Raw genomic sequence first — 16,372 nt, forward strand, 5'->3', positions numbered from 1 at the left:
GAGCTTTTTGTTGCCTTCAGTTCTCATGTACAAAAGCTGTTCCTTTACTGTAAACACACGTTGAGAGGCGGAGTAAGCAGACACGTTTTATTTGCACATCCGAGTATACACAGTCGATATACCACCTACTTTGAAACTGTTACACTGACCCAGTTGTTGCTCTTTTTAAGTTGTCCCAGAATTCCCTTCAAGGGCTTTTTATTTTTTTTAAAACAGCAGACACGGAAAAGATGGTTGTGGGTCGGGCTGAGCATACTTCATTAATTGGGTGACTCAGCTTCATAAACAAAAAGGTAGAATAAATACAGATGGTTGAAGCTTTCAAGCCCTTTCCGAGGGCGGTATGACAAAAGTCAATCCGCTTGAAAATAAAGATCCACCCACTCTCATCCAGTTGCTGTAGCGACTCATCAGGCCTTCTGTCCTTCAGTGTTTTATATTAAGTGGCTTAACACCGTAACGCACATTGTCCTGGAGATATGGGTGGCCAACAGCCATGCGCTTCTTACACCACTTCAGTCCACTTCTGTATATGGGTTTCACCGAGTCAATGGACCAGCGAGTGAGGTATCTGTATGATAGAAAATCGTTGCTTAGTTTAAGTTGCACTGAGACGGGTGCTGACAAATCGATAAGGTCACGGCAGGAAACACGCATATAAGCAAACACACGCGTATATGTTACCTGTTAAGTTGTGGCTTTGGCCTCTTTGGGACGTGGTCCTCTGGAAGTTTGGGTCTGTGGTCAGGGAGCAGACCTTCAACACAGAGAAACACGAGTCACATGCATGTACTCCATGAAATCATCAACTAGCACAGTTGAACTAACTCGTTCGCTTTTTTACCAGCATTAATGTCTGAAAAATGTCTTTAATATCAATCACGCTGAAACTATTGGTCAATTAATCAATTAAGAGTAATTTAAGAGTAAATTATCAACATGCGACGATCATAAAAAAATCTATTCTACTCAGCATCATAATAGAAAGTAATAATTCAGTTGTGGTACTTTACACTGCTATAAATACAGATTTAGAGATTTCCCCGTCAGATAGTACAACTTTTCCACATCTTAACAGTATCAGTTATCACGCAATACTGAATTGTGCTTAGAATTTGCTGAAATCTTGCAATCATTTTGAATGTCAACCTCATGGTCCCCAGTGTCAAACTGATTATGAATGAAAGGGTCATTTGAGTTTGGTGTGGGCAAAGACTCAAGGACACAAACAAGGCACCGGTAGTAACACTGACCTGCTCTGTGCGCCATCTGAACGCAGATGGCGATCTTTTTATGCTCCTCTCGACAGAGACCAGTGATTCTCCTTGGTATCAAGCCTCCATCTGACCTGATGAACTGACTAAGCAGCAGGACATCCTGGAGGGGTTGAAACCAAAAAACAAAAATGAGAAAAAGATAACAAGACACAATAAACAAGCGGCTGTCTGAGATTACTCAGCTTATCACACTCCTGAAGACGCTCTCACCGTGTAGTTGTATTTGTGTTGCAGGTTCCATTTGTAGATCGGACACTTGGCTGACGGGTTCGGAGGCTGTGGTCCACTTGGAATGTCCAGTTTTTGTCCCTCAATCTGACAGGTAGTGATAGAATACGTTACGATGGGTTCCTTGACAGGATGACTGAATATTTACATGTGCAGTAAGAGAAAATTGTGTATTTTTAAACACGAGTCCCTCTCTCCCACTATCCTCTAACTGTATGTTGAAGAGGTGAACCAATGCAGGTTAGAGGAGTTGCTGTTGTTGCATCTCCTCATATCCGACAGAGCCTCTCCTTTGGAAAACAAGCTGAAACTTATGAGTTTGTACCCTGAGTTGCAATGATGTAACAAGCCTGCATATATATATATATATATATATATATATATATATATATATATATATATATATAAAATTTACGTCTGGGTTTACTTACCGTTGTGGTTTTACCCTCCTGCCGCTTCATCACTGAAAAACAGATATGTTATTATGATGTTAGACTTTTGAAGAGAAATATGAATTTTAAAAAAAATCTTTTACTGTTTTCCTATTATGGTGCCAACTGAAACTGTGGTTAGGTGAGGCTACAAGCTAAAAAAAATACATCAACCACATAGCCAGCAGCAATTTATTAAAATAATGTTGTTGTTGTTGTTGTTGTTGTTGTTGTTGTTGTTGTTGTCTTTGTGGTGAGGCGAGGCTGTCTATCCTTAGAGGTATAAACTGCATGCAAGTCTACAATGAAATAACTTTTGAGACGCGCTAGCATGCTAGCTAACATGAGCTCTTCTTACATCGGTGTGCTAAAATCGTAACGTTTACAGATAAAACTCACATTGGCGGATCCCTCGACTCTGAGTGGTTAAAGCCGGTAGTTGGGGAACATTTATCCTCTGTTGGACATTAACGTTCACAAGTTTCAAGCCCGACAATGAGGTCCACACAGACCTCAGCATACTGCGGGCTGCCATGTTTACGTCCCCGACCTTCGCCGTTGTCTCTTCCGGTATGGTAATCTCGCGAGAATAAAAATAACAGCGACACTCATGGCGAAGACCTCTTATTACATCGATTGTGCAAACAAAAGTCCAGCAAAAGTCACATTCCAACAGAAAGTAGGTTATATAAGTAAACAAATCAGCTTAAATTCCTCCATGCACGTGTATGACATGTGTTTGTTTTTTAATTAACTGGCTTGGTAAAAAAAATAATAGTTGCATGTGGAACAGGATATTACATTTAAAATGCATCCTTAGTCAAAATATTTGTCACATAGGACAGCACATTATGAGCCAAGTTCTAGAGGGGAAATCAATGAAGGCGTGTTAGAAAAAAATTATAGCCTCCGAGGGATATCTCCGCGGAAAAGGTGATAGTGATATTCAGATTACAGAGAGAGTGTAAAAGAGAGTGTAAAGCGAATATGTATTCTCCTGCAAGGAAGATTTAAACTCAACGTGCTGGTGCGAGGGGAAAATAAATCCATGTGAAACACTGCAGCTTTGAGAATTCGAGAGTCACTTTCATCCACGCGTTTTGCTGTTTAGATACTCAGAGTTCATAAGAAAGGGCCACAGCTCAAGCCTCTGTTCATACCGCGCCTATCTGATGAAAGTATGACGGGCACCAAGAGGAGCGTGCCAAACCTTTGTTGCAGAAACTGGAGGATACAGGTATAGATTATTCACGATACAGAGACCGAAATAAGATCAAGAGTTTGATGTTTGATAGTGTTATTATGAGTACACTATGTTCAGTCATGTTTTTGTTTGCTGTTCTTCAGGATCTTTCTTATGACTGTTTGCACAAAGAAAGCAATAAGAAAGAGGAGACAGGCGGCAACAATAGAACTGCTTACAGAAGTCCCTTCTTGGATACAGTAAAACACATTTATGCAACATGTTCTGGTACAAATAAGAGCTGTTTTGTACACTGAAGCACATTCATTGTGACACAGTCTCTTTTTGTAGGGCCTCTGATAAATAATAATAACTTTATTCAAATAGCACTTTTCAAAAACAGGGTTTACAAAGTGCTTTCACAGATATGCAAAGCGTGAACACGACCCAAATGGCGGCAAACAAAAAAGATCAGACCCTAAAAGCATTGAACACAACTAAACCAAACAAATAGCCAAAAAGAACAGTAGAAAACAAACCAATATATAAAATATACAAACAAAACCATGAGAACGAAAGAACTGCATAAGAGATCATGAAAAATGAAAAATAAAAACATCAAAGGACGACATCACTTAAAAGCAATTCTATAAAATGGGTTTTAGATGTGATGGTGCAGATTATTCCCTCCGTTTGGTTTGGTGCTGAATAATTATTATCTTTATGCAAACAGGTTTCCTTTTTGTCCTCAGGGTGGGTCTCAAGTTTCCAAACAAAATTATAAAAATATGGATATGAAGTATTCAGTTGGCTCTGAGCTTCACTGTGCATGCAGCATTTTCTCTATTAATACATTCTTACTGATTTCAGGGTCATTGCTCAAGCAGTTTTTTCCACGACCGTCAAACACGTAGTTATGCATCAACAAACAGTGAGAACGCTCCGAGCATCGACACCAACAATGCACAATTTTAAGTATTCAAATATCAGCATCCGAGTGTTTTACGAGAAATTGTGTGTTTGTTGGACCCAAAAGATACACACAGTGCGGTTTGGAGAAACACTTAAATGTAAAAAGAAATTATTAGTTTATGGGGAGAAAAAAAAAAACTTTTCGAATCCAGAATATTTGAAAATGCCTTTTTTATGATGGATTCAATGCTGCAGATTGCCCACAGTGAACATCAAAGTTGTTTATTTTCCAATATTGCTCAAATTAATTGGAATAACTTGATGTCTACATAAAAGTAGAGATTCCAGTAAAAACAGCGATAATAGAAGAGGTAGAGAACCTCTCTGTCTAAGCCACAAAGGCCTTCTTGTGATAACTCCCCAAGCATCCCGGTTGTTTAATTTCATGGCCCCTACCTTAAAAAATGTGAACAATTTCATCAATGCCATCCCAACTGTGGAGCGTAAAAGAGCCGCACACAAAGATGCAAATGGCCTTCTGTGTCCGTCTCCTCTCCGGAGCAGAGTGTAGATAGATAGAGATTACCGTCACCCTGCTGCCACAAAGGGAGCATTGTCTCAGTGATCAGGTCCCTTCGTCAAGGACACTTAAGCAGTCACATTCCTTGAGAGAAGCCCCAAAAAAATGGTATTTAAAGTGTCTGGCCACCTCCTCACAGGCTTTGATATTCAAATGAAACATGGCCCTGTACAAACAGGCGCCTCGGCCGAGGAAGAGGGGGGGGCCGAGTAAATCAGATAGAAGCTCCCTTTAGACGAACAGAGCTCGTCTGACATTTTCACAGCGAGCACTGAGGGATGCTGAAGCAATGTTGGTTCGATGTCATGGTGGGAAGTTATTGCTGTGAGGAAAAGGTTAGAGTTTTCAACCCCCCCCCCCCCAACCCCAACACCCCCGCCCTCCACACACCCTCGCTCCCTTGGACAAACCGCTAACACGCACGCAGCATGGAGCGAGCAGAAGAGGAGCGGGCACGGTCACATCACACACAAAATAAACCCAAAACCGCACGGGCACATTCCCTTTTTATTGTCACACTGGTCAGTTTGTTTTGACTTTCATGTTTTGGTGAAGACTAAAAGGCCCCCGGCGGTAGTTTCTGCTGAAAAGTCTAAACACCAAAAAATGACCTTCAGGGAGGGTCATGTGAGGAACACCGTGGGATCTGAGAATTCGGTTACGTTTATCAAAAATTCCTGAATTACGTAATATTTCCAACGCTTCTCTCTCTCTCTCTCTCTCTCTCTCTCTCTCTCCGCCGAGTGCTTCCTTAGGTGAAGATTTTCTCTCGGCGAGAGTCAAAGGTTTCTCGACAGAAAGTCTCATTCCCATGCAGATGGAATGTGTGGATTTGCTGCCATCCAAATTGATGGGCACAATCTGGTATGCAATTAAGGCATAGCTGTCACTAAGAGGCTTTCCTGGGTGATTAACTCGTAAGGGCCGATGCGTCCAAGGAAGTCAACTGAACACAATTAGCCTATTTTCAAGGGTATGAGTGTGGTTTAAAGGCCCCCACCGTGGGCAAGATGAGGTGAGAGAGGGAAGAGAGGCTTGCCAAAGCTTGACAACTGGAAACAAAAGTCGCAGGTTTTTCGTGGACCCGGGCGCGGCGGATCTCAAGGTCTGGAGAGCGACATCCGATGCACGTTCGTTGGCTCGGGTGTTGAGTGACGATTTCTTGGGAGTGACAAGAATCTTCATCCATTAAAGTATCAATGAGCTCCCCTCCTCTTCCTCTCCCTCTCCCCCGCCACCTCTATTTCTCAGCCCCTGTCGCTCACTACCCTTCCGGCTCTTATTTGGGTGTACGTGCTAAATAGCACTGGCTTCTTCAACCAACCCACTGCTCTTTGAAGAGGCTCTCATCCGCGCTTTTTTCTTCTTCTTCTTCTTCTTCTTCTTCTTCTTCTTCTTCTTCTTCTTCTTCTTCTTCTTCTTTTCTCCCCCTCTGCTCGGAGAGTGCCAGCTTCCATCCTCTCTCTCTGACACACATACTCTCACACACACAAACACATTGCTCCGCCTGGATCTCATATGCACACTTTATATATGACGAGCTGCGCGGCCTTAGAATTGGTGCAATTTTTATGCAGGTTGCGTTGCCGCGCGGCACCATGCAAACAATCGCTCCTCGGCTCCTGAAGTGGTCCTCTTCAAATGTTGGAAAACACCGTGCTCTCGTTGCATTTTTCTTTTTCTTTTTCCGTCCAGTCGTGTTTGTCCCCCCCAGTGGCTAGCAACAAGGGAGTCAATTAAAGCCGGAGGATCAATGCCTTCGTACCTACGCACTACAAACACAACTCTGAGCTGGAATCATTCCCCCCTCCATCTGTTTTGGATGAAAGCATCACGTTTCACCTGTCGGAGCAGCAACAACAAAAAAACATGTAACCTGTGTTTCATGTAAGCTCTAAAGGAAGTTTTAATGTGCCACACGGCCATCTCACGCTGTGTGGATTTTTGCAGCGCTGCCCAGATTAGTTTCCCACCGCGGTTGCCTCTGCTCTTGACTTCCTCCTTGTGCAAGTTGCCATGACGCCAACAGCGGTATTCTCACTTAGACCAGATTTCCAGTCAGCTGCAGTCCCTTTTACTAAGAGGCTGTCTGCGAGTGCACGTGACTAATGAGGCGACCATTTATATTAATGGAGCTGCCGCTTTTTTAACCAACTATTTGTTGTTTAAAATGATGAAAAAGTATGAATTTGACTGTCAGATCTTCTGCAGATGATTTGTTGGCAGCATAACAAGCTATAAACACAATATTGATATATGATAACTGTATTAAGTCAATCTGGCCTTATTAAGGTGTTAGCAAACAGTGGCATGTATAAACATTGTGTGCTAATATTCACTCTCCTTCTAGCACTGTTTTGGTCTCCACCAACTCCTTCATAGAAAGAAATATCTGGTTCTTTAGCGATGGATTGCTCCAATATGTTCACCAGCTAGATGCTAACGACAACATTGTTTGGTGCTGAGCAGGTAAAGAATACAGTGAGTTCATTCATGCTTTTTTCTTCGTTGGAAAAAGCTGCCTGCTGTGACTAAATATAATATTGACCAGTGCGTCGCTGAGAATAAATCCAAACATACAAAGTTGGGGGTCGGAAAACCAAGACAATAAGCTGAGAGATTCAACAAACAAACAAACAAAAAGCTCTGCAGAGCTGAGGGGAACTGCAGAAACAAGGTATCACTGTGAGCCTTTATTACACACAGTCGTCTGATCCATTGACTAACGTCAGTTCAAGCTGTTTTTAAGACTGTGTATGTATAAGTTTTGTGGGAAAGGCCTGCTCTGAGAGGACAGTTTGACCCAAACCAATGATAGTTTTGGCGGCCTTTAAATCATTTCTTATTTGTTACGGCGCTTTTGACTAAAAAGGGAAATGAGTTTTGTTGACATCTCGCGTCTCCTACTTATTTCCCCACTGTGCATTTCATCACAAGTCAAGCTTATCCCAGTGTGGCCTTAATACCTGCCACTCTTATATGGGTCAGAAATTCCCATTGAGAAATTTGTCGGTTTACGTTATTGTTGCCTACAACGTACTTCTACAAAAAAAATGTGGCTTATATTATTAAAAGCTGGCTCGTATCCTTAACAGTGGGGGTTGCAGTTCGTATTTAATTAAAAATATCAGTGCTTCAAAGCTTTTTTTTTTTCCACCGGGGGATAGTAACGCTTGGGTTGTCATAAGATGTAACCCTAAACATATGACGATGTTGTCTCTACAGGAGAGAGAAAGTGAAAGCAGCCGATGTCTGGCTGCTCCACGCCCCCCTCCATGTGAACCATGCCTGCACTGCTTGTAAAGAAACCCGGTGTTACCCAAGGTCACATCGGCATTTTCTACACCCTCGTTACCCCGTCTCCTTTTCCCTAAGTGAAACTTGCATTGAATGAATGATGTTAACTGGGAGAAGGAGGCTAAACTGTAGACAGGTGTAACCCAGCAGGGGGCAGTGGTAAGTCAGTGAGACCTTGGGGATGAAATACTAAAATCATTCAGCTGGATGTTCAAGGGCTCTACACACAGTTTTCATAAGTCAAGTTCAGTTTTGACATCTAATTGTGCTGATGAGGTACCAGTCATATTTATAAACCTTTAAATAAACTGTTTTACAAATGCTGAAAGGAACCATATTAAGGCCGGAAAGAAAATGTCTGGAGTAAAAGCAGAGAGACCTAATGACTTTGCTCTCAGAGCAATATGTTTCCTGACGTTCAAAACCCCCTCTTCCACCAGAGAGACATGTTATGTAGGCTTCCTGATGGGGTACATGATCTTTGTCCCTTGTTCTCTTCCTTTCCCAGTTGGGGGTCATTCATAAAAACAACTTGAGACCGTCTTTTATCTTATTTTTACTACTCTCTTTTTTGTTGTATTTTAACACCATGTCCAATACATCTTATCCCCTGAATGAGAATGTAAAAACCTTACTGTGTGTGTGTGTGTGTGTGTGTGTGTGTGTGTGTGTGTGTGTGTGTGTGTGTCCAGTCTGCCTTTGCCACGGTGAGAAGAAGCCGTACAGTGAACGGCAATCAGTCAAGAGTTTCTCCAGTCTTTATGCATCGGCCTTAATTAGGAGACATTTTCCCAACACAAAGAGACATGATGCAACAAAAGAGTGGACGCTGAAAAGAAGCAAACCTGAAGTCCTTCCATCTCCCACTCTTCACTTCACTCGTATGTATAAGGACTGGGCAGTCAAACACAAGGCAAACTCTCCAGTAAAATTCCACGGCTGGCAAACACAGAGCTGAGAACAGTCGGAAAGGAAGAGCGGCTTTTTTTCCGATAGCTGCTTTGTCATCAAGTGGAAGCGCACTCACATGTTTAATTCTTTCCATTCACACTGAAAAAAAATAACATTTAAAGTAAGTCGACGTGTTTAATGCTCCTCATAACCTCAATGTGATTTCAGAGATGCCCGGTTTGAGTTTTCAGTCTATTTATAAGCCTGAATACCGGCCTTCACTGAGTCTCGCTTTTAAACTACGTAACTTCTGCAGACATTGCAGCATCTAGAAGCAATTAATAAGAAAACTGCACAAACTTGTCTTGATTCATCTGCTTTACATGATGTCATCATAATTAGGGAACCTGGCACAGAGCAAGAGGAACAAGGAGACACTTAACAGGGTTACCAAAGCTATCACTGCTCATCCGTTAGCATGCTTTCTGGTTGACCGCACATGCTACTACAATGTGAAACATTTGAAAATATTTGTACTGTTTGACGCACACTTTATCAAAACTCAATGCACGGGAAGAAATGCACTTTACTCTGTTTTTTGCTTTATGGACTTAAGTGATTTTTTAAAAATCTTTTTAAGCTAACGTAAGAGTAAAGAAGAGTCAATAATGAAACTACGACGCTCAAAATCATGCATCTGCATTGTAGACAGTGAACCACGTGATATATGACATCATATTCTGGTTTAAAGTTTTGAAACACAGCCTGTATATCTCGGACTGCCTCGGAGCGATGATGGTTAGGAGATCTTTGCTGCTCATTCCGTAGATAACTCTTTTTTTTTAGCTGCAACATCCATGTCTTCTTAGGTGTTGCAGGATGAGCTTTGGATGGAGGCGTTCACTGGTTTTCAGTTTCTCCTCCAGATGTTTCACACATCCAAAATGAATGTGGCTTTTTTTTACCATTTGCGGTAAATTAGCTGTTAGTGTTGGATTGCTGTGTGGGTTTTTATACTTGTGCTGGTTCTGCAAAACCCTCGGCGTATTGCCACCTTGGTTCTTCGGCTGCCGACTTCGTTTGGAAAGTTTTCTCACTTTCAAAACTTTTTTTTTTTATTATTGATTATCTGTTATATTCTCTCTTTTGGCAAAAAAAGGAAGCCAAACCAAGGATACTTTCTCCCTTATTATTAAGCTTCTAATTTCTTTGTGCTAGTCGTATTTATTTGGTCTTAGAAAAAGGGCTCAGTGTTTGACATCTGGCTGGTTATGAAATAATACATCAATTCTTATAAAGGAAAGACAAGCAAGAATGAATGTCCAAGGGAAGAACTTGGATAAGAAACAAGTCAATGTTATGATTAGGAAATCCCCTACAGGTCACAAGAGTCGCAGTGCTAATAAAAGTAATCTTCATTATCTCACTCAGCACTCAAGATCTGTAAATAGGCGCATCGGACTTGCATCAGAGGGCTTAGGGGGAAGGTGTCAACTGTGTAAAACATTGTGTACATTTGATTAGATAAGATTGCGTCGCGCATTTCACGCTCAGCCCACGATGTTGGCTGCTGAGATTCAAGAGCGCAGACTTCCTTTTCCCCCTCGCTGAAATACTCGTTTAAGGGAATCCGTCCAACTGGCAAGAGCCATTTTACAACTGCGGGATGTGTTTTTTCTTTGTTGTGGTGAGAACAATGATCCCAAGCACCGGGAGTGCACAAGGGACCTTCATGGGCTGTGATGGGGGGGGGAAAAGAAAAGAATTAAAGAGGCGAGTGAACAGCGAGGAAACACAGAAACACAGTGATGCACCGGGAAGAACAAACAAAGTCCTCTCAGCTGATTTAGCTCTCTTTATGTCTGATAAACACCCTGTTGTCAGAGTCTTCCCTTATGCTCGCGCAGGGAAAAGAAGAAGCGCACAAAAGCATCAAAGACCCTGGTCCCTCATGTCTCCTACATTTTGATCAGTGTCTCATGTGCTCTTTCATGTGTTTGACCCCGCAGCTGTTTGAGAGATGGGGGACTTCCACCTGTTAGCATAATCGTTTCGCTAATGTAATTCATGTGGATAAAAACAAAGCTTCTTATGAAAAGACGAGCGGTATCACTCCAGTGCACTGAATCGGACAACCTAGACCAGGACCAGGTCTACGGGCAGACGAGTGGACATGAGGCCACAGCTGTGTTTTGAGCTAAATGCTAATCAGTATACTAACATGCCGATGTTAGCATGCAGGTATAATTGGTCATAAACCAAAGTGTAGACAGCCGCAGGAATGAGGACTAAAACTAGGAAACAAGCTCCTATTTTTGCACTTCCAGTTCGCCCGTCCAGGAAGTCGACGGCTATTTTGAATGAGTTGTTGGTTAGATGCCTGAAATAAGGCCTGTGGTTAACGCATGTTCTTTCCGACAACATAAAACACGTCAGTAAATACCCCTCTTCTGAATTTGGAAGCTTTTACGTGTCTTAAAAAAAAAGGCCTGCTGCTATCAAGTGGATAAACAAGACTACATAACGCCGTCACGCCAATAAGTCCACCTTCACGGCCTCGTTGTGTAAACTCAAGCCGATGTGACCGCGGTGGAGTTCCTTTACAACCCAACGTCAGCGTTTTTCTTCTGCCGATTGCATTCACGCTTTTACGCGGTGAACAGACGATTCTCCACCTCTCTCTCTCTCTCTCTCTCTCTCTCTCTCTCTCTCTCTCTCTCTATATATATATATATATATATATATATATATATATATATGTTCCTCTGCATGTGTGTCTGCATGTGTGCCGCCGGTCTACCGGCGCTGTGGGTTTAGGACAGGCAGCACAATTTAGGCGCAACAATACCAAAGGGCCGCTCAAAAGTTTGAGTCATTTGCGGCAAATGTAAACTTGTACATTAATTACTTCATCCTGAGGGGGACATGAAGGTGTTGACCGATCCATCCAATGGCTGTTGAGGCATTTAACTCAAAACCACCAATTTAAAGCTGATTGTTGTGTATGGGTCGAGGAAAATCTAAGGGATCACCAGCATCCTCTGGGAAACATGAATGTATTTACAAGGAAATCCAACCAATAGTTCATATTTCAGTCTGAACCAAAAGAGTGGACCGACACGGGTTAAAGAGATGGGCTGAGACTAAACAAAAAGGCAATTGCAAAAATATAAATGTATATTTTGCATTGACTCTGTGTTTGAACGATAGCCTGCCGCCATAATCTAATCTCAGGCTGACTTCATGTTCGGTATCTAAGAAGGCTTTTTTTTCCTTCTAAAGATTACTCTGTGTCTGCATCTGGATCATATCTCTACTCCCTTTCGTGGACAATGAGAGCCGTTTCCATTTTTAAACAGCGATAGCTCATCTCATACTTTTTTTTTTCAGCAGTAAATATTGGCCACTCCTGCACAATTTGTTTTCGTCCTCCCGGACGCACACACACCATCGGTTTATCTGACCTACGCACACACATATGTACAGTACATTTTCCATGATACTGATTTTGACATCGATGACTCCACCTGTTCGAAGTTAAAGAGCTCTATCTGTTGTTTTTCTAAGTTTTCTGTATGATTCAATCACTTCGAGAGCTCATCTTCTGCAGATCCCCAGGAAATCTGCCGATATTTGATCTGAGGGAGATCTCTTTGAAAGTTCAAAAAGAACATGTGCCCATGCTGCACCCGCAGCTAAAAATTAAATGAAAGCTGGACAAAAGCCACGCCACTAATAGCTTTAAAGACAGTAACTAGACACTTGTATGAACGTAAAGGCGCCATGTAGATAAAGGCTGGAAATAGGGAAGCAGTTAGCTTGGCTCACTTATTTAAACATTATATTAACTGTAATATGTATGAGAAGTAATCTGGGACATAAAACCCATATAAAACAGCAAATTGTGGCTTTTAAACGTGTGAAAACAAACAAGATGCGACGTTGAAATCTGTCAATCTTCTCCCAAAACGTGCTGTTCCTGAAGACTTTACACTGGAGAGTGTTTCCCTCCGCTTTGCACTTATTGCATGTGCTCGGTCTAGAAGAATAATCGCCCACTGGACTTTGACAGTATGATCGCGGCCCGGACCTCATATATATATATATATATATATATATATATATATATATATATATATATATATATGTATATATATATATATATATATATATATATATATATGTATATATATATCCCAGTCCGAAAAGCTCTCCCCCTGCAGCAGAAATGTGGCTCTGATTATCCCGAGCTGTACGTTGGACGAGTTGCACGGTAAAGCTAATGTGAAACAGCAATGCCATGTATTTAACACAATAGGCCACACGTTACAGGGAAGACATACCTTTGTCATCATCCAGAAAATCATGTTAAAGCATTGCGCTCTGGGCAGTGAACACGGCGGTTCAAATCCCGATAGCAGACAACCGTCTCTGAGGACACGGGGAGCATTAACTGCCTGCTGAATGAGATTCTTTTCCCTGAAGTAATATCTGCTTAGCCCGAGGCAGCGGACCCTTCACCGACAGGAGGTATAGAGTTTGCATGCCACTGGTAATAAGATAGTCCGACATCATTTAACTGATGCACTGTCAAAATATTTAGTAAGTTAGTGAAGGCTCCACACTATCTTTGGTGGGATTTACTGTTTTTGGGCAATTATTTCTGCAAAAGTGTTGGGTTTTTTTTTGCTTTTCCAGCATGTTATACTGCAGTATACCTGCAGTAAATGGGACATTTTACTCATTTTGAATATTAATAATTGTATAACGTTGTATTTTATAATTAGATAACTGATCTGGGAGAACTGTCACTCCTCAAGCTTGTGTTTTCATTTGCAAGTCAATGTATAACGTTTAAACAGATTGTCACATTGGTTTATATATTAAAACTACTTAAACTGACCTTACTTCACCAGTGATTTGTCCTTGTACTCTGTTTGAATAAAAAATGAACCCAGATGTAAAACATCTGGCATGTGCCTGGTTTTCTTTTACTATGGTGTATTTCAACCTGGCGTGTTTCCCATGAATGTGGCGATTGTGGTCACGCTAACTTTGCACTTGTCACTTCTGTTGTCGAGCTTAATGCCGCAGCACAAGCGAGTGGTTGAAATCTACAACACGCATGATTTGTCGTCATGCACGAGGCTTTTTTCTCCATTTTCTGTGTGTGTGTGTGTTAATTCAAATAAAAGAATAAAATGACAAGAAGGTTTCATCGACTAACACGTCTGCTGACCGTTTGGTCCAGCCGGCAGAGGCCTTTTCTTCCAGTTGATTTTGGGGGGGAAGTGAAATAAAGTCTGCGGAACGATAATGTTGATAAGCGCTGCAAATTCATTTGTTGTAGTTACACAGCTGGGATCACTCTCAGTCGGGGGACATGTCCATTTTCAAAGTCTCACTCTCTTGCAGCAAAGGTTTTTCCTCCTGTTGCCTCTCTGCCTCTATTCTTCGTGTCTCCTTTCCTTTGCGTGAAAGAAAGTGAAATTAGTATCTGTATATAAGCTTTGTGAGCTTCCTCGGCATAACAGCAGTGACAGTCAGCATTATACTTACAAACAAACTAGCGTGCAAGGATGTGCGATAAGGACATCAGTCAAATTGCCCCATGGATCTGTATGCATTTAGTCATAATGTTCATTCCCGGAGTCCTCATTCCCTCCAAATCTCTACAGCGGATGTGACAAGAGTGCAAAGTTAGCACAAGACAGAGCCACATTAGCCACATTTACGGAATATACACCGGCTTAAAATGAACCAGAATGTTCCTTTAATATCTCTCTCCAGGGGTTTCAGCAGAAAGCTGTCGATCCAGGCGTTAATTCTGTTGAACAAGACACAGACAACCTCTAACCTGACCATATACAGCCTATGAAACTGGTCTCTGAGCGTTTCTTCGGGACTCCTGCCAGATCGCAATCACACTGACGGCCGATCACGCTAAAGACCCCAGGGGTCCGCCTCCAGAAAGGAGTGTTTTCTACTCATGTTTTTGTGTTATCTCCAAGTACATTGTCCGCAGACACACTGAAATAGAACAGCTCGCTTTTATCAGTTTTTTAAGTTTTACAATAGCCAATATCCTTGTAATATGTTTATACAGCTCATACAATGAATGGCCCATTGGACGCACTACGACCACAGTTATCTTTCGTCCCACACAGGGGTATAATTTCCTTACCTCATTCTTGAGACATGGCTGAATCCCCAGCAGTGAACTGAAGGATGTTGAAAATCACGGTAACTTTAAAGAGGTTTGGGATGCAGTGAAAGTTTCGCGGGAACTCGGGGCACTCGTCCAGGGACTCGGCCTTCACAACCAGCCTTTTCAACGTGGAAATGAAATGATCTTTGTCATCCTCTACAGGTACTTTAAAGACTTAAATGTTATTATTAAAGACAAGTACCCAGAGCGAGAGCCGTGCCTTGTGTCCAACATGTGTCGGTCTGTGATTTTTACATCCTGGCAGGGGATCCTGGTGGATCCGCTCCAAGCGGAGCACGCCTCGCAGAGCACGCCTCCGAGGACTGGGGCCCTGCTGGAAATTGAATTACCTCTTTTTCATAGAAGCATGGTGGTCACATTTAGAAAAACATAAAGAACAATGTTACTTTTAGATCACTAAAGATAATGTTGATGGGCAGACAGACGCTCCCTTTGGCTGTTGCGACGTCTTGTTTGCATTACATGCTCACGTACTGTCGACATACTGAAGTGATAGGTCGTCCGTATGATGCAGAACGGATGATATACCTTTCAAGGATGTTGCTCTGCCTTCATGCATGTTGCACAGCGCTGACTGCTTGACCCCCCCCCCCCCCCTTTAATTGAAGAACACTGTTTTTCTTACCGAAACACATGTAGAGTATAATAACCGTGAAGTCATGCGTCATGTTGAAGGAACCAAAAGTCCTGCTCTGGATTTTTCCTCCAGACATTTCAAACATGCACTCCTCACATGTTGTCACGTCAATGAAGGAAACGTGATGTTTGAAGAATTGCTACATTTGTGACTTAACTTGTAACAACCTTCACAGCTGCGTCTCAATCATCGTTTGTTATTACTTTTTGCCAATTCCGATGTCACCACTCTTCTTCTGGCTTTGGCACCGAAAAAATAACAAATGTGCTCGTTTTAAATTGTCCTTGCGATGCTGTGATTGGCTGTTTGGTGGTTCCTCCGACCAGACAAAACAGCGGTCAGTGACTCTATTGAGTCACTGACGAAATTGGAGATCGAGAGCAGCAATTTAAGGATCTGGAACCAGACTACCTCTCAGGATAAACAATGAAAAGTCTTCAATCCAAACAACTTGGATCCAACGTTCTTGAGACATCCAACGAGTTCCTAGGAAACTGACACGCACAACGAAATACTGGAGGCAACATTTGATCCGACACAACTAAGTTAAACGGACTCCTGCCTTGTCTTAAGAGACTTTTACATCCCTCTCTCTTGGTTTACTTTTCACACAAAGCTCTTTGGAAGGCCTCCGTGTGTTTAGCGGTCAGGAAGTATTACGAATTGTATGAGCGATATCCTGATCTCCTGGCCAGGAAGCATTAACA

General features: G+C 42.1%; 1 protein-coding gene across 1 annotated transcript; it reads right to left on the reverse strand.

Moving 5' to 3' along the window:
* Positions 1-73: 73 nt before the first annotated feature.
* mrps18a (mitochondrial ribosomal protein S18A) lies at positions 74-2,492 on the reverse strand. Its single transcript, XM_068576811.1, has 6 exons — positions 2,336-2,492; positions 1,937-1,968; positions 1,488-1,592; positions 1,254-1,377; positions 685-757; positions 74-571 (listed from the first exon to the last, which is right to left on the reverse strand). The coding sequence occupies exons 1-6, from the start codon at positions 2,469-2,471 to the stop codon at positions 427-429; spliced, it is 615 nt and encodes a 204-aa protein (XP_068432912.1). The 5' UTR covers positions 2,472-2,492; the 3' UTR covers positions 74-426.
* Positions 2,493-16,372: the final 13,880 nt, after the last annotated feature.

The sequence above is a fragment of the Clinocottus analis genome, unplaced genomic scaffold (genome assembly GCF_023055335.1).
Source record: "Clinocottus analis isolate CAN_PGR_092001 unplaced genomic scaffold, fCliAna1.0.p SCAF_15, whole genome shotgun sequence".
In the NCBI taxonomy this organism is placed as follows: Eukaryota; Metazoa; Chordata; class Actinopteri; order Perciformes; family Cottidae; genus Clinocottus; species Clinocottus analis.